The sequence below is a fragment of the Andrena cerasifolii genome, chromosome 8 (assembly GCF_050908995.1).
Source record: "Andrena cerasifolii isolate SP2316 chromosome 8, iyAndCera1_principal, whole genome shotgun sequence".
NCBI classification, from domain to species: Eukaryota; Metazoa; Arthropoda; class Insecta; order Hymenoptera; family Andrenidae; genus Andrena; species Andrena cerasifolii.
Window position 1 is genome coordinate 8637621 of NC_135125.1, and position 27011 is coordinate 8664631.

Consider the following 27011-nt stretch of genomic DNA (forward strand, 5'->3'; position numbering starts at 1 on the left):
GCTTCAGTAATACATGCGATGCAAATTGGAGAAACAAGCGGCTGAGAATTGTTCTAGAGTGTAATGCGAAATTATCAAGTATCTTCGAGTGTCGGAAGTCTCTAAAACGTTTGCATATGTTCAAGTGGCTGATCGGTAAATAACGCAGCGCAGTTAGTGCCGTGATATTATTGCACGATACTGTATTACAAAGTACACAAGGAACTGGGGCAGCTTTGTTATTCGCTACGGTTAAATGCTACGAATCACAACTCGATTACGCGTACACCTGCTATATAATTATTTTGTTTCGGTACCGAAATAATGATGGTACAATAAAATATCCATTCTGATAACAAAACAATTATATTTAAACATCCTGCGTGAGTCTTTGTACTAAAAATTGTAGACGTCGATGTGAGGTACAGGCGAAATGCAACGAGTAATGGGAGCCTATCTACTTACAGGTATAACAACAGTTTTACGTCGACAGTCTCCGCCGATTTGTATATATCAAATACTTCTGGGCAGTACCTATTCCCCCGTGTATGATTAGCAGCCTTCCAAGGAAAGCCTTTGATTTATGTTCTCCACCCTTATCTTCATTTCCCTGAGTATATCTTCAGCGAGGTGGTCGACGCTGGTGTATCTCACTTTGAAGAAATTAAATATATCTACGAGGTACTCGACGACTTGATCCCTAAAGTAATGGCAAGTGGAACGCAGGCTGCCCTCCGGACCTAAAAAGCCCCACACGAGCACCGGAGAGATTTGCTCGGAGATGGAGTAGAAGTGTGCCAGAAACCCTTTGTCATACTTCAGCATTTGCCTTTTACCAACCAGCACGGACCAAACCGCAGTGCCAATCGCCTTCAACACAATGCAGACCAATTACCAGATAAAAAAAAGGAAGTAACGCTTCACGAGGCAACCATCGCCACACTTACAGTTTCACGGAAACTAGCAGATATCCATCTGTTCTGTAGAATGGCCTTGATCGACGAGGGCGGCTTCTCAACTTCCTCGAACGCGTCCAGCAGAATGAAGTCTATAAGAACGTCGTAGAAATTCATGCACTTGACGCCTCTCGCGGTTAATTCCTCCTCCATGACGCTGTGATTACTGGGCTGCTGCAAGAACTCCATCATTCGTTCGTAGTGTATCAAATAATCCTTGGGGTCCTAGCGCCGGGAATCGTTCGATTAATAATCTTAGGAGACACCATACGTACTTCCTCGCCGCTGTTAAATGATATATGTTGTGTATACCCTGTCTGCATACATGATCAAATCACTGATAACTTGTCGGCCAATGTCCGCGATCCACACGTTCGCGGACGGAATGGTGAACAACTTTGTGTAAGCTTGCCTCAAGCAATACAGCTTCGCCAGATATTCCACGTCCGAGCCGCATTTCACAAGCTCCGTGTGCAGTCGCCTGCGCGCGAAATCGCGGTGTCGATTAGGCTCGCGAAACTTGAGGATATATTACAGAACGCGGAACGAAGAATAAAGAAGTTCGATGGTGTCTTTACCTGGAAGGAATACCTTTGTCCTCGTGTTGCTTGAGGGCAGCATGGTAGAGCTTTTGCTTCTCGAAGTGCGGGAAGAATTCGGAGAATTCCTCGAACTCCCGTAAGTCTGCAACCTGCGTGAACGGGAGCGTCGAGCTTAGAATTTATCGGGAGCTGTATTAAATAGATGTCGGTAACTTACGCCGTCGCGCGCGGACTCGAAGGACTCTGGCGAAGAAGCAGCGTCAGCTTTGTCCTTGCTCGACACTCGTGTGACAATATTCGACGGTTTGTGGCTGTCCAGGCTCTCCTCGCTTTCGTTACGGAACAATACTGAATGCTGCGAATAAACGAAATTACTTGTCCACCGTAGAAGAGAATTGAATTGTACCGTAAGAGGATTTGAATCGAAACGCGATACCGGGCGGTTTCGATTTGCCAGTTAAACGGTCGATAACGGGATGCCATCTGTGGAAAGAAAAATAAATTCCTCTCTCCGCCGCTATCGGCGCATTCTGCACGTTTAGATTTGAACGTCGCCAGTGTCGCGAACTTCCTATCTAATAATCCCTCCTTGCGTTAGGTCAAGTGACTCATTTCGCTAATTACTCCGGCCAGTTATCATTTAAATTGGATTAATTCCCGTCCTTTTTTTCTCGTGCAACGCGAAAAATGTAATTGATGAGTGCAGCGGGACGGAATGGCAGCGAATGACACAGGCAAGATTACACGCAACGTATATTAGACGTGCAGAAAAGAAACAAAGAAAGCAACTATTTAGCGAGTAATTGAGCTGAGTTTAGCCGAGACTAGAACCGTTAACGATCAACCCACTTTCCACGTAATCTTTCTGTAACTAATCGTCGATAACGTAGTTCGAGAAAAGGAGAAGAGATAAGGGGGAGGTGGGATGGAGGGAGGGGGGGGGGGATCGTAACGGTCGAGTGTCTGAAAAGTATTCCGCGGGCAAACACGCCCCGCGAGCGTCGATATAATAATTCAAGGAATAACGGAGATCCGCTTCAGCAGATGAGAAAAGGAAGGGTGAAAAAGCAGATGGAAGGTGAACCGATATGCCTACCTGGTCGATAAAGAGGAGTTCCGCGTGGCTCTGGATTTGATAACCCATGTCAAGGAGCTCCTGGACGTCGTGCGTGAACGCCGCATCCGCCTTGGACGGTAATGCGAGCGTGTCGTTGCTGAGCGAGGAGCTGAACGCGGTAAGAGCATCCTCCCAGCAATAGAGAGCCTTCTCCAGCGCCTCCAGTCCTGCAGCATTCGTTAACACGGCCGTTTTACGTTTGTCAATTTTCATTTCTCGCTGGGCGCCCGTCCAGCATACATTGCGAGGCGAATTCGGGGCTCGTCCAATTGATTCTGAGAAACGTGCTCGTCCGACGGCAGGAAAGAGTCCCACACGTGAGCCCAGTGGCTATCGTCGCAAGGATCAGGCTCCTCCACCGGAGAACCTCACTTTATCCGAGGATCGTGAAACTCTTTCGAGTGATTGTATTTTATTAGCATTCCGAAGGAGGCTACGTTCGTTAACGGTTCCGTCACTATTGGGGGGAAAAAAGCGACACGCTCGGGCAAAGTATTAATACCTCAATACCTACTCCGCGGAGAAATTAGCCGATTAGTTCGACCGCTACGCTGTTACGATTCCGAGCGCTGCCCCTCGCCTCGAGACGCTACGAGCACACACTGTTTTCTCGGTTTACTGCTGTCGTCGACGTAATATCTGCGCGCTCGATCTGGAACGTGTGCACAGACTCGACGTCTCTGATTTTTATTACAACGTCCCGCCCCTTCTTGGGTTCCCTGTTATTATCAAACGCAAGGCATTGTTACAGCAGCGGGCAGCTTGTTTAAAAAGATCACGCGGAGGAGCCGAGTGTTATGTTTTACAGAACTCTATACACCACTCGAACGTTAAAGCAGCTTTATCGGAAATACCTACGGCGTGTTAAGGCGCGCTGCGGGGTCTCTCATAGAAGCTGTGGAAACAGCGCGTGACTCATGGGTAAGGTTAAACTGTATTCCCTTTGTCAGTAGCGTAAATAATATTTATGAACGTCGGCAAAACAGTACCTGAGGTAGCATTGTTATTTAAAAGGAAGTCTCTCGATTCGTATCTCCGTAGTTGAACGCAACGTTTCAACCGCGACTCTCGTACCACCTCCATTCGTGGGCATACTCATATCGCAGGGCCTAATGCTCGTGGTAAGGCTACGGAGCCGAGCAACGTAGAAAGGGACCGACCGATCTAACACTTTCACTTCCTTCTCTCAGTTTAGGCATCGCTCGAAGCGTGGCTCCCGTGGTCCTCGTTTTTCGTTTACACTGCAACCAAGCGGCCAACACAGAACTTTCTATGGAATAACTGTTTTTTTTCCCCCCTCTCCGTAACTGGCTGCTTCCTCCGCGCGATTTCCACGCGCGCACGGTCAAGCACGGGGGATATCGATTTCGTAACGATCCGACATCCCGAAACCGGAATTTTGGCCTTCTCTCTCTGAGGACAAACACACGCTCGCGGCGCCGGAACGTACGTATATAGCCATTACGAAGATCACAGAACTGGAATCTCTTTAAGGAGCTAAAGGTACAAGAAGGGTTTGTAAGAAGCGCGGGGTGACGTGTCGCAGCTATTGTGATTTTAAACATTCTGAATAATTAGAGGCAGCCGCGTGTGTTCGAAGGCGAGCTGGGAAACGCCTAGACGGGAAGAAGAAGCTCGAGTCAGACGGCGTCGCGACTCCCAGCACTTGGCACTCGCACAAGTGGCGAAGGTAGTAAGTTCAACGACTGATTTTGCAACGGCAGAAGATTTACAAATGAGAGACTCTGTTGGCCGGCGATGTCAGCCCAGTCAGCAGAGAGCAAGGGGTTGAGAGCACCTACTTAACGTTGTCACTGTCGCAGGATTTAAATTCCGAGTCGGTGACGACACTCGACGTATCCAGCCGTTTCGGTCACTCCGCGAGCCGCGCAGACGGAAGCCGTCGACAACGGAAGCCGAGCGCGCCGTGTCAATTACGAAGGAGCACGGCTCGCAAATGCGCGCCGATTATTCTGGATCGGCGATCGGGAGCACGGCTCGTCGCCGCTGCCTACGTCAATGGTTGCCCATGAAGTGCATTATCCACTCTATGAGCATAAATATATATATATATATATATATATATATATATATAGATCCACGTTGACATCGGGTGGAGATACACGTTCTCGTGAATGTGCGCCGCACCGGAGTGCTTAAGGACGCACAATGTACGGTAGGAAGGGTGAGGATGAATGGATCCCCGTTTCCCTTCGATCGGAATTTTGGATTTTTATTTAAGGTAGCTTTAACTGCCACCGCCTGGAAGGGGGATGCATCGAGAGGGAAAAAATATGCGCAACAGAGGGAACAAAGTTGGGGTGTTTCCCAGTGACGTACCTACACGCGCGCAGATTCAATCAATCGGGCGGAAAATCGGGAAACACCATTCTCGCCATTATTGCGATTAAATGGACATATAAACAGGGTGGTTTCTCTAGATAAATTTTAATTTACCTGAAACTTACAGGTACGCCTGGCTACGGAGATTATTTATAAAACAGAATCCACAAGCTTCCATTGAACAGCGCTAAAGGCTGCATTCAATCGAATACAAACGCCCTTCATTTATCATGGAAAGAGAACGATCTCCTCAAGCTCCCAGGATATTCATTCCTCTTTCAATAACGATCGAGAGCCAGAGGATTCGATCCTTCCTGCCGCGGCCATTCTAATTGGCCATTCAGGTCCAATTGAAGCCACAAAGAAAACGCATCTTTATCCCCTCGGCTCGATCGATCCCGTCGCTAATTACCCTTGCCAAAGGCGTTCGATAGAAATTGGAATCTCGAAGGGAGGATGCCCTAGGAGGCGCCGCCGGAACGCACCGCTCGCGTTGCGTGCAAGTGTCTTTTTATTTAGCGGGGAAGAGGATTGCACGCCGGAGAGCGCTCCGAGGGCTCTCCGCGGAGGGTTGGCCCTCGAGAATTCTCGCATCCCCCGTTAAGGAAAGGAAAGATACCCGAAACTGTCCAGCACTGCGATGCTGCCGCCGGATGGTTGGCGTCAATAATACCGAAGTGACGTAATCCTTTTGGAGGTTCGTTATTGGAGGATGTGTCATCCAATGGGGAGGGGTCGATACGGCAGCTGGGAGGCGCGCGCGGTCTCAAAGTGTGCTCCAGGCACGCGTTGCGGCATCGCGCGGCTCGCCGCGCTAGTAGTGCGCCCCTGGAACCCCGATCGGCCAGGTCCGACAGCGACGAGGCAGCGAAAGAGAGCGAGAGCATACGAGGAGCGGTCGGAGGGAGGGAGGGAGGGGGGACAAGGCCCGAGAGCGAGCGCTGGAGGGGGGAGAGCGGCGCAGAAGAACGGAGGGTGGAACACATCCTCGCGCTGGCGTCAGTTATTCGGCTTGCCGCTTACTTGCCGGGTGTAGTGCGCTTGTACCTTCCCAGAGCCGTTGACACGCGAGATTCACGAACGAACTACGCCGGAGAGACACACTCGTCTAAACGTTCTCCGGTCAGAATAAAAAAGACCACACGGGAACGACACCCAGTGCCACGCCGCGTAATCCTGTCCCCCCCTTGATGCCAGTAGTCGGGACCCCGCATTATTTGGATTAAGATAATGCAATAGTAAGTATACGATTGTTTCCTTCTCTCTACGGTTTTATCGAGCGCCTCCGGTGTCCGCGGCCAGGTTCGATTGGAAACGCGTCGATAAAGTAGCGAGATAATTCTTCGAATACAGCTTTGCGCTGTATATCGTCCGTACAGAGGTCGATCGTTGACAGTTGCGTGTCGTAGGATAATTTAGCTGGATGTTTAGGACATTCGGGCGAGTTAGGGTTTAATGGTAACGTGGTAATAAATTACGCCGGGGGAGGGGAAGGAGAAGCGGGGAAGGTTCTATCGTTTCTCGCGGAAGGGGAATGGGTATCGAAGTACAGGGAAGTAGGGTGGCGTTTCGAATTTCAAGATGTAACTATTTTTGACAATCGATCGGGTTTTGGCGGAACGGCCTCGAACGGCGGAGGGACGTCGAAATGGTAGATTCGAAAATATTGCGTAATTCGAGGAACGAACTAGGCGCGAGGAGACGCGGATGGGTACACAGTGGTGTCTCAGCTTCCACGAAATTCGTGCGTTTCTGGGGCTGCTGGGGATCCAGGTACACCTTCCGTATAGGTCAAGTTCAGGGGTCAATACCACGTAGCCGTTGAATCTCGAATAAAAGTGAATGCCGTAAATGTAGCAATAGCACCGCGCACCGGCAGATCGATGGAGGTGCCTGGTGCGCTGGTGAACTTGGAAATTTCCCTAGCACACGCGCACTTCCTGCGCCGTACGTACACCGTGCCCTATAGAGCGTCGTTTAGATTTTCATTAAAAACGCTCTCGATGGGAAATCGAAGGACGATGAATTTACTCGCTAGAAAGAAACGCGCAATTTTACGTACAGCTCCAAGGAGACACATCGCGCCAGTGAAACGCGAACGATCCTCGAGGGTTCCTTACTTCCGCGACGATGGAGTCCGGAGTTTCTTTTAACGGTTAAACACAAGAGGACGGAGAGTAGAGTGGAAGCGGATGATATTTTAGCTCGCTGGTGACAGGAGTTGTTGATTTACAGTCCGTTGCATCACGCGAGATCAGCGAATGTAAATTAAACTTACCAAGGATTTCCTTGTTAATGGCACTTCTTTCGCGATAACGCGGATAGGCGATGTTTTAAATGCCACCACCGTGTTGGGTAACCGTATTGCAGAGTTGTAAAAATGAGATATAATATAAAGGAGTAAATATTCTAAACTTTTAGCTTCGCGCTTCTGAATCGAGAGTTACGTTCAACTGAAATTAACGATTCTCGAATTATTTTCTCAATCACCATCGCGCGGCTACTATTTTGTAAATACACTCCCCTGTTAAGCTACTCGTCCGGATCTTCCCACGTCCAATAACAACGTCTCACCTTTCACCGCGAAAGCTTGATAATAATACCGAGCGAGCAACGCCGCCCGTAAACAAGAGCGGACACGCGTGCATAATCGAGGGGCGCGCTTTCGTTCGATTAGCTTAATGAAGATGCACAGCATCGAACGGAATGGCAGCGTGCTTGCGACTCGATGCACGAGAGACGCGGCTAATGAATAATATCGTAATTACACGGGCGCGCGACAGCCGATACGCTATCTCGAATGGAATTCTCGCGTCTCCGAGTTCCAACCCCACCGAGCGAGCAGCGCACCGGCGATAGGTGTCCCATTATTAGACCCCCGGAAAACGAATAAACGGCAGAGGTTTATTAATAGGCCGCGCAGGGCGGGACCTTTAAAATCGATCACGCGAACGGACAGCCCCAGCTGCACGGAGACGACCTGTCGATGGATGCAGATTCCACGGGTAACAAGATACGCGATAGGATCGTGTCGGTTATTAGGTAATAGTGGATCCCCCTGTCGAGGATGCTACGACCCTGATGAGGCTAATAAAAGTGACATCATTATCGCTCGCCGCAACGAGCTTTTAACCTACGTGGCTCGCTCTGATTTTCATAATCTGGTTCACATCGTACAACGCGCTCTCCACCTCCCCCATTCACTTTGCAGCTAATGTGCATCTCTCTCTCTCTCTCTCTGCACTAGGAAATTACGAGTGACGCGGTCATCCGAATCGTCCGCTTTCCTTTAAACCGCGAGAGCCTCCCGAGGCCCCTCGCAATCGTATTATTACTCTTGCCTATCCTTGGATGAGGTAAGCACTTAGAGAGCATATACCCGTGGAAAGAACAGGGAAGAGGGTAAAAGGTGCACCTAGCCCCCCACCCCGACGGTTCGCCTTCGTAAAGTAGACCGGCGGAGGTCGCGCTATACCAGCCACGTCAGCTGGAAAGATCCTCTGTATCTCGATAAAGTCCCAGACCCGACGCCCAACACTTTGCTCCTCTTCCTGATCCGCGAGAGACTCGTTCCAACATCTCACCGTATCCTGTTGAATCATTTCCTCCAACCGGCCGCTCCGAACCCCAGACTAGCTATTGTGAATGTCTACCTGGCGCTCCTTTAACCGTGAAAACCGTCGGGCCGAAAGATATTCTCTATTCTGAGAAATCTGCGCGGTGAAAATTGTTGCTATTCTTCGTTTTCCTTTCTACTTAAATCCACTTTTCCGCGAAAATGAAGCGCGATATCGAAAAATTTTATTCCTTTTCATCGGCTTGTTTACTCGCTGCAAGTCGAAAAGAAAGAGTAACTTTTTCCCGTAGTCGCGCTGCATTCTCCGGAAAATCGATTTTGAAGGTCTCGACGCTGCGCCCTGGTGCGTATAGGAAAGCGTAGATACCACTTAGGTTCGATAACCCAAGATGAGTCGCCTAAGCTCACTTTTCAGTCATTAAACTCGCCGGAGACATTTGCATTCATTGAGCGTCGCGAAGGTACACGGCTAGAGCTACTATTCGGACGGCGCGGGGCGCGTGGGCGCCGCGCGGCTCTTTCGCAATTCGAAACAATTCCCGGCCGAGGGGGCAGCGACGAATTGTATTCGAGTACTTGGAAACTGCTCGCTGGAAAGTGGCGTAAGGTCGCCGGTGCAAGTACGGCGATATGTATACCAGCCAGCGGCGTTGTAATTATTCATAGAGCCGCGTGCATTCCGCGGCTGGCTGAATCTTCCCCATTGATCCCGCGACGGAGATTACGGTCGCGCGCGGCTTTATCCGCCTGGCCCGATCGGGGCCGATTGGAGCGCTCGTCAACGGGCCCCCGGAGCCATGGGAAACGGTGACGATGGAGGAAACCATCGAGACCACCGTTTTGCAGGCCTAGCGGTTTTGTTTTTCAAACGGACATTGTTTTTAGCCGCGGATGAATCATCGCTCCCGGGGAATCGTGAGACGATCCGCGAAGGAATGCTGCCGGATAAGCGATAGAGAAAGCGGGACCGGGGATAGGAATCCCTCCGCGGCGATACCGCCTCCTGAATTACAGAAATTTCTCAATTAACGCGATCTTTCATTGCCAGCAATCCCTCCGGAACTGGTATTTGGCTCGGCTTGGAAGCCACTGCATCGGTCAGGCCGGAGAAGCGAAGTAGAAGCGCTACCGTAAACTGAGGGAACATTGGCAGCTACTTAAGGGGACTAGGCAGAGAGAAAATCGATTTTTTTATTGCATTTTGCGAAAGTAGTATGCTTTCTGAATAAAATGCCGTTTCGTTTATCGTGAAATTCGCAAATTGTTGATTTGGTAGTTAAAAGGGTCAAGCGATAACTTGTAACGTCGCCTTTGTCCAGAAACTTTAAACGCGTTTTCCTCGAATCTTTTCTTTTCTCCTGGTTCTGCCGTATTCGCGAATGAACGGAGGTTCGGATCGACTTGAAAAAATTACAGGATCTATAAAACATGTGCCGTTCCCCTCGCAACCTATTATATGGTCTGTAGTAGTTGGAGATTTTCATAAAAAAATTAAAAAGTCGCGGACTTTTAGAAACCCACAAACACGACTGAATTTTTCTTGAATTAATCGCCGTTTTTCGGCCACTAATTTAATAAATCTGTTTTAATTTTAGTTTTCATTGGTTGCGCGGGAAACTACTTGAAATTGGATTACGTCGGTTTTTAAGACCAATATTACGGCAAAACCACAGAAGAACGTTAAAATATTTAACAGTACCAACTTTGTTTTAACCTCTATGATAATAATAAACACTGAATTACATATAATAAACATAATACATTTCGTTACAAAATACATTAAGAAGCAAGTGTTTCTTTCACGGAAAACGACTGTCTAGTCCCCTTAAATAACATGTATTAAAAAAGCAAAAGGACAGAAATGCATTTTGGCACTTTTAGTGCATTAAAAAAAGACGCAATGTTATGATAGGATACCTAAAGCAAATTTAAAAATGTTAACTTTTAAATATAAAATACAGAGTATAATAACAGAGAAATGTTCAAAAAACCTTCCAACGTTGCCCTCGTTTACGGTAAGTCTCAGAATGAGTCAAGTGTTAGTGGAGAACTAAGCGCCTTCGACGAAGTAGAAATAAATTACAGATGATTCGGTTCGTTTCTGAACGGAGAGCACGTAGCAGTTCGATTCTACCGGGAAAGCAGCACGACACTGCGCTGCGTTGTAAGGAAACGTTACTAAGTAGTTCCATCTCGTTGCTAATAGTTTAGAGTAGAGTCTTCCTCCGCGTGCATCAGAGCGATCGTCGTTGACGCGATGAAACAATAGGGGCTGTTGCCGGGCTGCGGTTAAATTTTCAATGCACTCACGGGCAATCGAGCGACGGAAATGAGTTTAACAATGACTGCGGAGACGGTCCGGTTGCATAGGTGGCCTTGACAGTGATAAATAGATACCGCAGTTAGCGTTGCCTGTCGCCTGGATAGCCACAAGGAAACTCAAGCTCGCGAGCTTCTGCCTTCATGCCGCATCAGCCGTCCCGGTCGCCTCGCCGCGGCGCGATCCAGTTGAAGAGCTCTCGCGACGATACCCGGGACCTTCGGCTCCTCTGTTTACTCCTCTCTGGAGCAATTAGCCCGAATTAGCGGCCGTTCCGTCATAGCTTTATCCCGAAAGCTTCGTCTGAATTGCTCTCGCCGCGGCTGGAACCTGCTAAGCTAATAGAAATAATCGCGACTGCTCGATCGCGTCTAACCGGTGGAGCGCTCGTTTCTTTTTGGGGTCAAGGAAGGCTTCCGCGGAATCGGTACACGAAACCACCGACGATGACTTCAGCTACTTCTCTCGTAACTCGTCCTCGGGGCGTTAAGAGCACTGGGGATCGTCGGCGATTAAATATTCCCGGCCCGTGACGCAACCGCTTTTAAAACTCGGAAATCGTGTTTGCTCGCGCAGGAGCATTGATAAAAGAACCGGTGTCGCGAGTGTGCCACGGAATAACCCTGCCTTCCTTCCCAGTCCGAGCGTTTCGTTAGCCAGACCGCCGGTAATAGCTTCCTCGAGGCGGATCACCCCCTCGGACGCGTTTACACGTGCCTCGGCGTCGAAGGTTACACCCCCTCGCGAATTTTCACCCAAAGCCCACTGCACCCAATGAATCACGTTCCCAGGGACCGCGTTATCGATTGCACGGTGGGGCAGGGATTTGTCGCCGGCCCTGCCCACCCCTTCTAAGTCTTCGAGATCGCAGGACTCGGTTCCAGAGAGTTAAGCGGTGTCATCGATGCCTAATGCTCTTCGCAGAGCTGTCGCCCCGATAGAGCTCGATAGTATCGTCGCTTTTACGGGACTGTTCATTGCGCTGCTCGGCCGAAGGTAAAGGAATAAAAGGGACGCTGCAGCGGAGAGCTCTTTGTTCCATTGTCCAAGTACCAGCGCACACATGCACGCACGCTGCTCGACAAACGCTAGCCCGAGGTGTCTCTCGTTCCGCGAGACGTCGCGCGCCCTCCCGGCACCTCCCTTCTTTCCTCGTTATTACCGCGGTCTGAAGGGCCCCGGTCGCGCCTTTTTTCCTTCCGTTTCGGCCCCGCGTACGCGCGCCACGCGCACGTGGCTAAGTAACCGCCCGACCGTAAAGAAGTGCCCCCTCGACTCCCCTCGAATTGGCCCCCGCGGGCGCGCGGGGGGTGTTATCATGGTAACGCTGATAGCGGCGGAAAGTCGATACCCGCCTCATTTCGTATTCAGCGGCAAGGGCATGCCCTATCTAACGGCGACGCGAGTCCCGCGTGTTTACCCTGCCGCCTGGGCGGCGCGGGGCCTCGGTGTCGCGCAGGAAGCGGCGCGTTATCAAACCGCTGCAATTGCAATAAGTAGCCCCGATTACTTGTGTACCGGAAAATTCGCGGCAATTTTTCTATCAGGCACGCTCCGGCCAGCGATTCTCTCACGCCGCGGGATATTATTTAATCTCACGCAGAGATTATGTGAATTCGAGAGGCGGTCGGGCCCCGTTCCGTGACCGCGAGAGATTTCGCGAGACAGATACTCCCGCCGCGTGTAATAAACCGGATGAAACGTAGATCCGCTCTGCGGAATCGTCTGGAGTCTAAGGGAAGATCCACCTCGAGGTACATCTGCTTAAAAACTCATTTCGTACCACTGGAAAAAAGCTCCGTTCCACGCTCTCCGATGCGATGTATTTCATCCCACCTTGATTCCTCAGCTCGCACGCGGCTGCAGCGTAAACTTGTCGGGCGGTAGGTTTTACTGCGACAGTATCGTTTCCCGCGGCCGGTCGGGGGGGCCAGTAATCTATTTATCGGTGCATGTGTGTACCCTCGGAGAGTGGCCCCTTTCATGCGCAATCGAGCAAGCCCGCCACCTTTTGCGATACACGCGGCAGAGAGAGAGGTTTCGAATATCCCCGGCGGAGAGCAGCTTTTACCGGTCGTCTAAAACCTCCGACCTTCGGCGCGCGAGTCGTGTTCGCCGGCGCGATTACGAGCCAGCGCGGGGACAAGCGTCTCTGGACGCCGGAGTCGTCCCGACGCGCGTCGCAGCGCCAAGGATAACGGCGAGGAGGCACCAGTAATTCTAATAAAACGTCCGCGCTTAGAGGCGACGTTCCCACGCCGCGATAACGGCGGCGAACCTTGAATGCGCGGCACAATTGGAGCCGCGAGCTGATGTTTACCGACTAGCGAGATCGCAGTAACCTGGGGGCGTAAGCTAACACTGCGGGTAATGACGATCCGTCCAGCTGGATCTCCGAATAGGAAAGTGGACGTTGTCATCTCTCGCCCCAATGTGGGACCTGAAAAGCCGCGCCGATTCCCTGGCTCTTCCGACGTGACGCGCTGTTTGTACCAGAAAACTAAGACACTTTCTCTTAGATTGCTGGCTCCCGAAGATTGGAGCATTCCGCAGCTAATTCCCCGTGAAAGTCAATCATCTAATTTCGTCGGTAACGTTTCGCCGATACCTGCGCGTGACTCTCTTCTCTCGGTGTGCCGCTCTATCGGGGGCTGCTTAGGTGCGCGCCACGGGCAGGGCCAATTAGACACGAACGCGAGGTAGTCTCTGAAATTATAGATAATCAGGGGATCGCTCGAACTCGTTTCCTGCCGGGCACACCACCTTCCACCAAAAAACTTGGACCTTTCTCGGTTTACCTCTCGGTGGAGATTGTATCTGGCGTTGTTAGGCCATTTAGAAAGCTGCGGCGGTGGAACGAAAGGCTTGGTTTCAGTTATTCAATTGATTATACAGTCCCGTTGGCTGAATGGTGGAAATAGCGTTGGTTAGTCTTTGGAAATTCATTTCTTGGCAGATTCAAAAGGGATGCAGTGGTGTCTGCGTTGCAGGATAATTTAGTGCAGAATATTGTATGTCCATTTTTAGTGTTTTTTGGGGGAAGAACAGTAAGGGAGAGTGGTGTGAAATCGACGCCTGATTTTGGACGTATTTACCAAAGTTTCCTTTGGAGTTTATAAAATATTTTACGGGTTTGTCACAAATATTTAAATACCTAGATTTAATATTTAACCTAATAATTTATATACCATACAGATGGCATAGCACAGAATACTAAAACTCATTCATCCCAGAACCACCTTTTGACCAGATACGCCCTTTCGAATTAACACGGCAGTATTTGTTGCGCATAAAAACTCATATTTCAGAAAAAGTGGACGTACAATATTTGTGTACTAAGCCATCGATATGCAAATCCCTAAACCCGGGGATTCACCTGGAAGCTACGCTAAGCTATACTACGCTATGTCTGGCTGTGCTATAAACCATAAAACACAGCACAGCTTAGCTCAGCTGTTTGGTAGAAATGATTCCACAAGTATGTACTAAAACTAATTTTTTAAAACTTAGCATACCACATCATAGCTTAGCTTTCAGGTGGATTACCGGCTTTAGTACCTTGAAATCCTCGCCAGAACTTCACTTTCTGTGCACCAGAAGTGGCCTTGAATGTCGACGATCAGTCTTTCCTCCTTTGATTATTACCACCATTAAACTGTCTTTATCGCACGAATGACAGATCGATCCCCGAGTGATCCCAGCAGCCCGCGTATATGCATACATAATTACGTCGAAGGAAGTGTAGTAAACAGTGATATCAGCCGCCCGGTGACCGTCACAGGGGCATAAGCGTTGAATTTCATCCAGGCTCGCAGAGATAATCACGGGCCCTCTATACCGCGTCTCTTTTCATGCATACCTTGCGGTACGATCTCAATTAAATGAACTCGCTGGTATGCCCGGGGCATATAAAACTCCTCTGTACAGTTAAGGGTCAGTAGGTCGGCGTCGTATCAAATGAAATATACCGAATCCAGTCTGACCGAATTACACGAAGGACGCGAGTAGTCGCGTTAATAATGCATGCGGCATACATAGCGTGTATCCCTGTATATCTTGTCAACGGCGCGTCCGATGCATCCGTGACCAGGGCGCGCACAGCTTTGCCTCCCTCATTTTTTCTCCCTCCCCTCCCCAATTACGCTGTCTGGCGCGCGGTGTTCGATTGCCCCGATCCGCCCGGTGGTATTGAATTCCGGCGAGCAATCTATCGCAGAGGAGAATCGCGCCGGGTCCGGTACTCTTTTCGAAAACAATCGAGAGCCCCCCCGGATCGCCTCGTACGAAGCAATTTGTTCCCGCGAACTTCCCAAATGACGATTTCGCGGAGATTAAATTGCCCAGGGACGAGAAAATGATAGACGACCCTGGAGGAGGGAACGCTTTGATCGTACTGGATGGATTCAATTAACCCGTCTCTGACCGATGTCACCGGGGCCTGTCCAGGCGGAAGGACCGCGGAGAATTCTCCCCATTTTCCAGACTATTGATCGCTCTTAAATGCAATTTGTAGCCTCGGATTTAAAGGCGATCTGTGGCTCGATTCGCTGGGTCGGCGGTGCCGCGTGGAAGGCGGAGGGTCGGGGGAATTATGTAATGCGAATTCTCGGGCGGTCGGTTTGAGTCGTGCCGGAGGAAAGTGGGGAATTCTCGCAGCGATTCTTCTCTCCGCGCACGTAGGATCCCGGGCGCGAAACGAAAACAAGCGGGGATGTTCGTCTCCTGTGAATATAAATTCCCCCGCCTTACTCGGGCCCGATGAGAGACCAGGCGCAAAAACACGAGGCGCCTTTTAACTCGTGCCTGAGACATTATCGCAGGCGCTCGGCGTATCGAGGAACCGGTTGCAATCGACGTCGATGGTAGCCCGTTGACAGCCCACCTACTACGGGCAACGTGGTTCGCTCTTCATCCCCCATTATATACGATCGAGTAGCGATAAACTTGATCGACAGATGCGACGCGGGACTTTCACTGTCACGGTCAAAACGTTTAACCCCGCGGAGCTGGCTTTTCTGCTGGCAGCGGGGGCTCGCGGGTGTCGGGGATAGTGTGTCGATCAAAGTTTGTCCCTAAAAGTTGATGTAGTAGTGTAAGTGGAGGTTTAGAATTGTAGGGCACAGGAAAAGTAACTCGGAGAGTAAGGGATTGTAGAAGAGGCATTTGAGGAACTTGCAGAGAGAGGGTGCAACTCCTTTTTTACAGTTTTTGAGTTGTGACGTGTATGTGAAAAATATTTTAGAACTTTTGGCGCGTGTTTCATGCAAATCCGATAAGAAATCAGCAATTTGTTGGAAATAAATAAAAATAGAGATATTAATATTACTATTCAGAATATAGAAATATTAATAGTTATTGAGTTGATAAGTTTTTATTTCTATTTTTGGTAGAAAAATATTCTATAATAAAAATATTAATTTTTATTTCTATTTTTGGTGAATAAAAATATTAATAATAATTAATATTAATATTTTTATATTTGATAAGTTGTTACTTCTATTTTTGGTAGAAAAATATTCTACAATAAAAATATTAATAATAATTAATATTTTTATTATAGAATATTTTTCAATTATTATTAATATTTTTATTCTAGAATATTTTTCCACCAAAAATAGAAATAAAAATTAATATTTTTATTCACCAAAAATAGAAATAAAAATTAATATTTTTATTCACCAAAAATAGAAATAAAAATTAATATTTTTATTATAGAATATTTTTCTACCAAAAATAGAAATAAAAACTTATCAACTCAATAACTACTACTTACTGTGTGAAAATATATATATCTTGAATTACTCTTCTCTTTTTAACGCGAAGTCAAAGCAATACTCTTATAAACAGTTTTTTCTAATTTACCCGAACTTGGTAAATATGGAGCTGCACCCCTCTTGGCGCAAGGTGCTCAATTAGATGAAGCCAAAGAGAGATCCAACAGAGAAATCGAATACTCCATCTCTGACACACTGAATTAAAAAGTCTCAGGTTTGAAGGTCTCAGGAGTGACGTGTCTGTCGTATCGATAGCAAGAATGATTGGAATTCAAAGTGTTCCTTCTGTTTCCACGGCCTGCAGATATTATTAAACGCAGCGATCACTCTCCTGCATAAACTCTGGTATTTTGATCGTTTAATTTGCCGCAGCTACGTTACCTTTCACAGCCGAATCTCTTTCCTGCTTCTATGCAAAAGCAGACGGGGCTAGGGAGGGGGAGGGATTTTATTGCCAGTCATTCAGCGTGCCCGACCGACCATCGCCGGCTCTAGCGTTTCGCGTAGAGCGAACAATGAGATATCTACCGGCATCGAACTCTTTTTCTCGTGGCTGTTCGATTGGCGGTGGAACAATACCGGTGGAAACTACGCGCCAGAACGGAAACGTTTCGTCAGCTATGTCCACTAGAACGACCGTAGCCGAGGCCCCGTCGCGAAATTTTTCCGTCTGAAACTGTTGCGCCGCTCGAAACCGCTCTATCAGAGGGGATCACCTTTCACGGCGGAAAAAGCGAGCTGGAAACAGTTGGGTGAAAACAGCCCACGCTCTTTTCTTCCCGAAGTCACATTCCACTGGCTATATAGAACTGAAAATAATTAGGGGAACGCGGTTTCTGAGCGGCTCAGGAGAGTGAATCGAACGCGCGCGCAGATGAAAGATTGTTGCATACTTTAGTCAGGCCGGCCACGCCGCGAGCATATGATTAACGCGCACTAATTTCAACGAGGCCTTGGAATTCGTTAATTTAATTTCTCCCGTGAAACTGATCCGTATTGTGCCCCGGGAATCGTTCAAAATGGAAAATAAAACGCGGGCGCCCCTTTGTCCCTTTGAAAGCGATGCCTTTGTTCGGCCTTTTACGCAACAGGACAAAGAGAGGCCCACTTCTTTGCGACCTTTAATCTCTTTCACTCGGCAAAGTGGATTAGGTGCAGGAGCGTCGTGATTTTCAATTTACTTCCAAAATTAGTCACCTATTTTCTAAGAAGTATTTAGCAAACTTAATGGTTTTTTAAAGTTAACTCAAGAGTAAACACAGTATTTCAGTGCTTGAAATTTTTAAGGCTATTTTTTTAACATTCAAAGCATCTGAAGGTTCTGTATAAGCCACGTTCAGAGCTTTGTGCTGACTCCGACGATCAGATAGAAATTCTCAAACGAAGAGGAAAGGGGGCCCAGCACAGTGGGCCAGCGAGCGTTATAAAATAAGTGTATTATCACGTAAACGGATACGCCACGGAACCGTTACGGTAACTCGTATCGAAGATACGTACCGGGTGCAGCTTGAGCTAACTGGTGCGTCCACCGTTTACCTGGGACCAACGATTCCGCGACGCAACACTTCCAACGGTACATAAATAAATCTCAGCGAGCCGAATTAATCGTCAACCTCTCCAAACAGTTAAGAATCGGGGGCACGCGACTCGATTCGTAGAAAAATAGGACAGAGGATCACTCTTTATACGTTTCTTATATCAAGGAAACTTTGTTGCACGGTTTCGAGAAGGGTATCCTATTCGGCGAGGCCGAGCTGCGCTTCAGCGATAAGCTATGCCGAAATCCAACGTTAAGGGAATGAGAGATCCCTCTTCCGCGTCGGGGATTCAATGATATCAAATGTATTCGACCGTGAATACGATATATAGAAGTGACCCTCGCGCGTTCCGCGTATTTACAAGTTGTTTCATTTCTCCTCGGCATTAACCGAAGCGAAAACACGGGCCAGGAGCGCGAGGCGGAGCGCGCGCGAGAGATCCAGTTATGCTCGGGCTGTGTTAAAGACACGCTCCGTAAGCAGGAAACATAATCACAAAGAGAGCCAGGGGTACTACTGTTACAAAAGTTAAGGTCGCTGGAACACGGCACAACTGAAATATTACGTAACGCGTCGCGCTTATCCTCACGATCCATGGGGATTTCAATGGGCGCTAGTTGGATCTTTCGGCGAGCTGTGGCGGCTTAAAAAAATTAATAAACAATTGGTGTTTACACACTGAGCGGCGAAGGTATCCCGAAATAGCGATTCTAATTCTAGCAAGTTTGTTTGCAAAGTAAATATTTGGGTACTCTTGGATAATACTTTCGATGTACAGTGGCAAGCATTAATATTCGCACACTTTTTAAAATCGCATAACTTTTTTAGAATCGGTCCAAACAACTTGAGTTTTTTTCAGAAGCTAGAAGGATTAGTTTGCTAACTGACGCGTTTCGACGTTTTGAAAGAAAATGTATTTGGTTGGAATAGCGAAAAGAATAGTAAAGGTCGATTTTTAAACTTTTTTCTGTGAGCTTGTAATGAAAATTCAAAAAAAAATCCTGTTTGTAGATTGCAGTAAGTTGTATACGTGCCTAAAATTTCATCAAAATCGGCTAACGTTGCTCCGAGCTACAAACGTTTAAAGATCGCAGAATAAGGTCGAGAATCGCTGATTTTGGGAATTTTCGCGTCGGTGAAAGTGTGTTCCGTTAAGGATGAATTCTCGTGACAATTTAGTTCAGTGTTTGATCTTTCTGGACAGAAGATTTCAAAAACTTTGGCCTATTATTTCGATCTTAATTTCGCAGCTATATTTCTCGATATTGCATTTTCCCATGAGAATACATGTTGAATTAAAAGTTAAATAATCGAAAGACTACCGAATCAATTTTTCTAAAATTTCGCGTGGGTGTTTACTGTTGCGGAAATATTCGTTCCTCGATTTTTCAAAGAGTTTCGTTTACTTTTCGTGTTATCGAAGTTCATCTTTAACTGTGTTTCCAAAGCGAGACGCGAAAGGCAAGGTGTGAAGTTGTTGATACTTCTTCTCGCCTGGGTAGCGGAGCCTGTCTCGGGTTACATCTGTGAATCGCCTAGCGCGTGTTGCAACGACAATCTCGTTAGAGTTCGTCCTCTCCGTTTACCGAGTTTCGACCCTTGAGGTGTTACGACGCGGAGCCTCGTGCGCCGGGCATGGTCGGGCGGGGCTATTATCTGACAGAGTGGCTCCTCGCAAATTGCAGATGTCTTGGCCGAGGGTCTACCTTGCTCTGGGGCTGTTGGGCGCCCTGCTGGTCCTCACCGCCGCGGACAACAGCGTGCACATTCTGTTCAAGAACCACCAATTGGTCACCTCGACTACCCTCAACTGGCTGCCGCGCGCGCACTATGATCAATCCACGGACATAGTAGTCATCGGCGGCTTCGATATGGAAGAAACGGAAGGTGGGTTCGACTTGAATGGGCGTAAGCTCTGTCCCTTTGGGAAATCACATCTGCCGCTTTCTGCGGGGGGAGGCTCAACCAGCGGAAGCGTGATGGGACGAGGTGTATAGAAAGATACCAATAATAGAAACTGCGAAAGTCTCATTTTTCTAATCGGCCGACCGACTCGGTAATCCCTGAAGAACGCAACTTACATCTGGCATCCTCTAGCACTAGGGATTGCAAGATTACCGACTTCTTCAATTACCGGTAATTCGGTAAAATTTTCAATCAAAACCGGTATTTTTTAAGGTATTGAAAATATAAGAGTAAACGTTACAAAAAAAAATACTAGTATAAAATGAGATATCACAAAATAGATATATTTGTATAACTATTGACAATTATATGAATGTGGATCTTCACCACGAAAACAATGAAAAGAATCTTAACTTACATAATAAAATATTTTTTATTTAACAATTCTTTGTAACAAATAAGCACGCGAAAAACTTAATTTGTCTAAACTAAGGTCTCCCGATCGCGACCTAAGTTTTGTACAAAATAATCTAGCCACGGATAAAGCGCTCTCAGATTCATATGCCATTTGTACTTATATATTTTCTCTTTACTTTTTCTGCTTGAAAATACGTCCATTTTTTTGATAACTTGATTCAGATTTCTAGTTTTCTTTCGGATCAGAGTCGGTTCTTTATAAGATACTTCGGTTTTCGTTTTTATCAGTGATTGAGTTTTTTTTCACTGATAACTTAGTAGATGTGGACGGATTTAATGGACGCATATATGCGTTATATTGCTATACGTAATTCGTCGAATTACCGGTAAAATATGAGGGTATTTCTCGCGATTTACTGGTACTGCAATCCCCATCTAGCACCTTAGCTACAGCAACCTAAATCACGAATCTATAAATTCAAGGCTTCGTAACGTCTTCCATGCAAGAATCCTCTTTCATTCGACTTTGATACTATCTCCATTGGTGCCTTAGCAGTATCTTAAACAGATTAAATTCCAGCCTACAAATTTGAGAATATATTTCTGAAATGTTTTGGAAGCCATTTGTGGAAAGCTTTTCCCGATTTTTCGGACGATTTATAGCCTTCTCCCCTTAAGAGACAAAGAGTCGGAGACCGAGTCCTCCTTCCCATCCGCGAAGCAGAGGCTCGTCTCCTCCCCAGCCCGGCGAAAGCACGAAAATCCACTTGTTCCGTTCCTCCGACCCCCAGACGCCGACCCCTCCCCCGTGTTTCCCGCCCGCGATTGTCAACGATGCATTTTCCAGACAACTCGTACAACAACCAGGCGGAGAAGTCCGAGAGACAGAAGCCCCTGTACGTATGCAGAGTGCTGCACACCACCGTCTGGGTGGCTGGCACTCAAAAAGGCGACGAGCAACGGTGCACGGTGACGATCCACGGGAGCGTGCAGTCGTACGACAAATACGAGCTGCTGGAGAACGTGGACAATGCGGCCCGCGTCAACTGGCAGCACTGGGACAAATACAAGCCGACTCCCATCGGAGCGGTGGCCACGGAGAACATGTTCATCGCGCGACACGCCGCTCACGGCGACAAAGGCTCGCCGGGCGCGACGCCTAGGTACACCTATTATATCGGCACGCTGAATTCGGACAATCTGGGGAGCATCAGCTACGTGAAAGACGTAAGTAATTGCTCGGGCGCCAGCGGATGGGGGACCGTGCTTAAGTTAGCCGAGGGATTAATGGTGGCCGAGCTTTTAGCCGTGGCGAGGTGCATGGAGAATTAACCGCAGACACGCGGGACGACGTGGGAAACACCCATTAGGGGTTTTTTTCATACCTGCTTGGATACGACAATTATCGAGCCTGGTTACGCAGAAAGCTACCAACCCTCGACGCGACGACGAATTAGTTAAAACTACCAACCTATAGAAGCAGCTGCAAAAATTGAAGATAATATTAATTACACACTATTAAATAACCCATTAGGAAACTTAAAAGCAGTAAGAAGAAATAAAATATACCCAATAGAAATAAAGCTACTTTCCTTTAACGATTGAAATCTTCAAATTAAATTCACTCAGCTTCAGATCATCCGAGGGTGGGTAGCTTTCTGCATAACTAGGCCCAGTTGTCTTGCTTGTTTACTGGATGCAAGTGTTATATAGTAGAGATTAATGTCAGCTTGTAGTAGAAGTTGCGATCAACGAGTACCTTGGGGATGTAACCTGGGAATCTTGTTGCTTCAGGGTTGCGCGTGAAACATGTTATTTCTGCACTAGGATGGCACCGAGGGAACCGCAAAGTCCGGCGACGTTCTGGTGGAGACCGAGCCGATATACTACAATCTGACGAGGGTTAAATTAAACTGGTCTAAAAAGCGCGTGATCAAGCGTACATCCCGTAGGCTCGGCAACGCGACGATTGCCAATAATGGGCCGGAAGCTGCGAACATGGCGCAGGCGTTCGGCTACTCGTACAAGTACTCGGTGTACTGGGGGCAAGGGCATGCCATCTTGAAGGGCCTGAACATGACAATCACGCTGACGAACGGCACCAGCCTGCCGAGAGTCATGTGGGGCACGATGGAGACGAACAATCGCACGGACGTGTACACGTGAGTATGAAAGCCTGCGACTCCTGGGGCAACTTGGAGGCCACTCTTTCTCACCGTCTACAATCCCATCCCCGCGAACAGGGTGGAGATATTCTTGGAGCCTGGCACAGGGATAAATGTTACTCTGTGGGGCAATCACACGGACATGGAGGTGCCCTATTCCGGCACGTTGATCTCCCACTACGAGGACGTCGAGACCAAGTCGCGGGCGATCAGCGGCATCCGCAGGGAGGAGACCATGTTCGACGTGAAACCGGATTTCGGGCCTATCTACTTCCTTAGCAATTACAGCCTAGTTCCTACCACCACTGTACCGCCCACCACGGAAGCCAGCACCACCGCGGTCCCGCGGGAGGTGGCCAAAGACAACCGCGAGCAGGACACCGACGGCGAGGATCACGACGAGAACATGATAATACCGCCGAAGAAGTCCGACATGTCCAACATGCAGAGCGACGACGGCGGACCGCTGTCGCTGAAGAACAAGGTAGAGGTCTCGCATTCGGGGACATGTTTACGCAGATTAAACATGATACTTATACCTCTATTAATCATGATCGTCCATAGAATCACGTGAAAATATACGATCGAGATGTTCTAAATCCTAAGTTGCATAGTAATATATTCGTAGAACAGTATCGATTGAGAGATAACGGCAGAAAAGAAGAAACAGGAAAAAAAAATGAAAACGAAAAAGACAGACGAAAAATGAAATGAAAAATGTTGCTGTAATTTCGTACATAGCGATTATGGCACGAAATAAAGCTCCTTGGTTAAATTGCTAACTGTCAGGCCGAGGTATCGGCGCTGGCATACGCTTGCCTTTCGAGAAAAAAAACTTGATATTTAATATACATATATATATATATATATGTATACATAAAAAAATATATATATATATACACATTTAGGATAGCGAAGAAATACCTTAATAATGAGCTAGTCTCATGACAATGTTAAGTACAAGCGATTGCAGCCAATGCGGATGTTAACACGATGATTGTTAACATTGCCCTTTATTGTTGAATAACTGGATGTAACTATGACATTCCGTCTTTACTAATAATCCCGCTGTGAATCGACTTTCCAGCTAAACTACTTTTATGCCTTCGCAAAGTATGAATTCTAGATACCTTCTAGGAGGCTTGGAAATAAGCTTGGGAGCGAGATGATATCTTCTTTGAGAGTCGTGTTCAAGGGGAGTTATAATTACTACAGGTATTATATCTCGGGCAACTAGCTTGTAATGAAACGATTAAAATGGAAACGGGAGGCGAGGGATAAAGATGCGCGAGTTAATGCAGCTACGATATATTTTTGAGATTGCAGTATAATTTTAGAGAAATTGTAAGATTTATAAAGGTGTAGCAAGTAAGAGTATGTAGAGTACAGGTGGATGGGTACGGAGTATTTTTTCAAAACTATTTTAATATCGTTTACGTGACTGAATGTAAATTTTTCATAAGATTTACCCAGGTAGTAATAATAGCGGAGGAGCGAAGCTGGTGCAATCTCAAGAAGGTAGCCGATACTTGCCGATAGCGAACGGTTCCGGATAATATAGAGCGAGCAGTGGAATCAGTGGAGCGTTGATTTCTGTAACATTTTCTGTAACTTTCGTCTCGAATTCGGTACGGACTATATATATATATACAGTATCTTGTGTACCCATCTGTCTCCCATGTAAAGTGATAGGGCTTGCAGAATTCCTAGATGATTATTAATTAACGGAAATTGTGCCGACGGGAGGAACGCAGTATCTTAATTTGTATAGATATGTTAATAATTTGTAAGATACGTTTCTTTGATAAGCAAAAGAGAAATATGGACTTATTTAATTCCGAGGTTTAATTTAACTGTCTTTAGTTGAAAACATAAGGGAGAAAGTAATATTTTCGATGATTTTTACTTGACATTGGTATGTATATAACATTATTTCTACATTCTTACTAGGTGTAATCGTTCTAAACTTATTTAACCAATTATAGTTTATCCCGATACTCGTAAACACACGTTACGTATAATTACCGTATTTTACTGTATTGTAGTGTCAATAGAAGTAACGCTGAACATTCGTTTCGAACGCGAACAGATGCCCATAGGTTTTTCACAAGCATTTATCGAAGTAAGCCTAATCACAGCCTTGTGATATTCAGTAAAGTTTTACATAGATGTAAAGGAATGCGACATATTCTGTTGAATAATTCGTTAATTATCATAGAAAGCAATAATTTGTTGCGAGATTGGGACATGCGAGTTTTAGAGTACTGTGCGTTCAAACGGAACAGGAGAGAGAGAGAGAGAGAGTAGGTAGAGAATGCAAGATATTATAATGTTTAATATTGTGAGCAATATTTTCTCACTGTGAATAAAGTAACGTAATGGACGTGGCCCAAAGTAATCGAATAGCACGTTGTCAGGATACAATTAACGAAAGAAACGACAGAACAATCTATATTTCGAAGAAAAGAATTACTGCTTATTTTTTAGTTGCTTCTTCATATGTCTGTATGCCTTTCAGAAGATATTAATAAAAACTGCAATGTGAACAACTGAATTTAGCAAACGCCGACGACTGTCCTTAGCTTCTATAACTGTCTGCATTCAACAGACATATTATCTGTGAATTACGCTGTACATTATCATGTAAATATAAATGCTATATACACATGTAAAAATGTATTCAACCTTCGATAATTTATGAACGCACCCATGACGCGGGACTATTTATGTTGAACGACGCGCACAGGGCCGGCGGCGAGGATGGTTGGCGCCCTTATGCAAGAATATTTTTGCGCCCCCAAATTTTTGCACCTGTTTGCTATTTAATATGCTTTGCCTTCACGGAGTACAATAAAAGAAAATTACATTTACGTTTTGTTTACGTGGAAGTTGGACTCCTTTAGTACTTAGCGTGAGATATAAATTTTTTGCGCCCCATTCAGCTGGCGCTCTTACGCGGCACGTAACTTGCATAATGGGTTCCACCGGCCCTGGACGCACACAGTGTCATCTTTTCCCTCTTTCTTGAATAAAACTGTTTGTATCCCTCATACGTGTGTAAGAAACAAATGCTAAACTTCGCAACGATGAGAAATGTTCTTTATCACAGAAAAGTTAGAAAAATAATGGCGCACTGTTATTTTTCCATCAATCTCATCTTTAATGCAAACGGGAATATACTATTGAGAACACAATGCAGTAAAATAATTGGACATTCTCTAAATGCATAGGAAATGTAGTAAATGCATATTTACCATACACAGTAAATGTACATTTACCATGCCATGAGATTATTATACAAAATAGGTACAAGTACAAAAGGCTGACTTACCAAGAACGCCATACTGTTGCGGAGTAAGTCTTACGTCACCATCCGGACCTCCCGGAACGGAGGATATAAGCGAAGCTCGGTCGCTTATGTGACTCCTACTGCTGGCCTCGCTCTTCCTGGCCCACGATACTTGTGACAATGCATCTACACAAACGAGCAAAGACATTGCACGTCAGATCATCTATTTCGCTCTAAATACTGTTTCAAAATATCGTGCTTTGAGCTTTGACGAATTACCAAAGTTAGCACTCTTTGCATTCGTGAATCTCTGCTTCAAGTCCCTGTGGGGTCTTCTCGAAGGAGGGAGGGGATGTCTTCTGCGTCTCTTTAAAAACTGCGCTAAGCCTCCCAGCAGTAGCGATCCGCCAGTGAGGCAGATAATGAAAATCTAGAAGAGAGAGCGTAGAGTATTAAACAATCGTCCATCACTGACTTGGAGCAAGTGCCGCGCATAGTTTGCACGAACTGCTTGTCGGTTTACGAATAGAATTGACATTGATCGAAGAAGCGTGTGGTATCACTTTAGAATATTATGTAATATTGGAATTATCGGATGTAAATACATTCTATTCTAACCTCCGAAAGAAATACTTGCTTTTTGCGTTCTGGATAAGTGTATCGACGGCAGTGTATTTATGTAACGTTTGTAGAACGCGCCCAAAAACTGCCGCGCGTTAAAAACGGACATGGTAAATGTCTTTATTACAAATAATACAAACGGGACTCGTCGCACGTTCCTCGCCGACGAACGAACATTAGTTTTGAAAGGAACACCGAGATGTTATATACAGGATTCCTTTCCGCGGCAAATATTCAAATGTTCAAACCATGTTTCGCTGCTAGCTTCACGGGGGTCGAGGATCACGAAGGCCGAGCCTCTCGCGCGTTTATTACTTCGCCGTTAAAATATTATTATTTGTCCATGGTCGTTAGATCGTAAAGCAGAACTGACACAACAGAATGAAGAAATTGTCATATCTATCGCGGAACACTTGAAATTTCCATTTAAAAGCTGATAAACCAATAGATACTTGAGCTCCGAAGACC

At 46.7% G+C, this 27011-nt stretch overlaps 2 protein-coding genes across 4 annotated transcripts; one reads left to right on the forward strand and one right to left on the reverse strand.

Annotated features, from left to right (window-relative positions):
- Nucleotides 1–326: 326 nt before the first annotated feature.
- On the reverse strand, nucleotides 327–26975 carry Miga (mitoguardin). 3 transcript variants are annotated; one of them, XM_076818663.1, is made up of 9 exons: nucleotides 26792–26975; nucleotides 26202–26352; nucleotides 25965–26108; nucleotides 2574–2761; nucleotides 1695–1832; nucleotides 1514–1626; nucleotides 1248–1416; nucleotides 927–1160; nucleotides 327–849 (listed from the first exon to the last, which is right to left on the reverse strand). In XM_076818663.1, exons 1-9 carry the CDS (start codon nucleotides 26792–26794, stop codon nucleotides 532–534), a joined length of 1458 nt encoding a protein of 485 aa, XP_076674778.1. In that variant the 5' UTR covers nucleotides 26795–26975; the 3' UTR covers nucleotides 327–531. The 3 variants fall into 3 exon arrangements, with proteins under 3 accessions (XP_076674778.1, XP_076674780.1, XP_076674779.1); XM_076818665.1 differs by lacking the exon at nucleotides 26792–26975 and adding an exon at nucleotides 26560–26748; XM_076818664.1 differs by lacking the exons at nucleotides 25965–26108; nucleotides 26202–26352; nucleotides 26792–26975 and adding an exon at nucleotides 3584–3835.
- On the forward strand, nucleotides 5865–25308 carry Uzip (beta-pore-forming protein unzipped). The gene is made up of 5 exons (XM_076818670.1): nucleotides 5865–6175; nucleotides 19832–20033; nucleotides 21316–21695; nucleotides 22296–22630; nucleotides 22712–25308. Exons 2-5 carry the CDS (start codon nucleotides 19832–19834, stop codon nucleotides 23205–23207), a joined length of 1413 nt encoding a protein of 470 aa, XP_076674785.1. The 5' UTR covers nucleotides 5865–6175; the 3' UTR covers nucleotides 23208–25308.
- Nucleotides 26976–27011: the final 36 nt, after the last annotated feature.

Bases quoted from the DNA above. Each gene is read 5' to 3' on its own strand.
- Uzip (XM_076818670.1), top strand. From the start codon at position 19,832: ATGTCTTGGCCGAGGGTCTACCTTGCTCTGGGGCTGTTGGGCGCCCTG. The intron at 20,034-21,315 runs GTGGGTTCGACT...TGCATTTTCCAG, and splicing joins CGATATGGAAGAAACGGAAG to ACAACTCGTACAACAACCAG. The intron at 21,696-22,295 runs GTAAGTAATTGC...TTTCTGCACTAG, and splicing joins GCATCAGCTACGTGAAAGAC to GATGGCACCGAGGGAACCGC.
- Miga (XM_076818665.1), bottom strand. From the start codon at position 26,652: ATGTCCGTTTTTAACGCGCGGCAGTTTTTGGGCGCGTTCTACAAACGT. The intron at 1,833-2,573 runs GTAGGCATATCG...GTTTATTCGCAG, and splicing joins AACTCCTCTTTATCGACCAG to CATTCAGTATTGTTCCGTAA. The intron at 1,161-1,247 runs GTATACACAACA...TCCCGGCGCTAG, and splicing joins TGATCATGTATGCAGACAGG to GACCCCAAGGATTATTTGAT.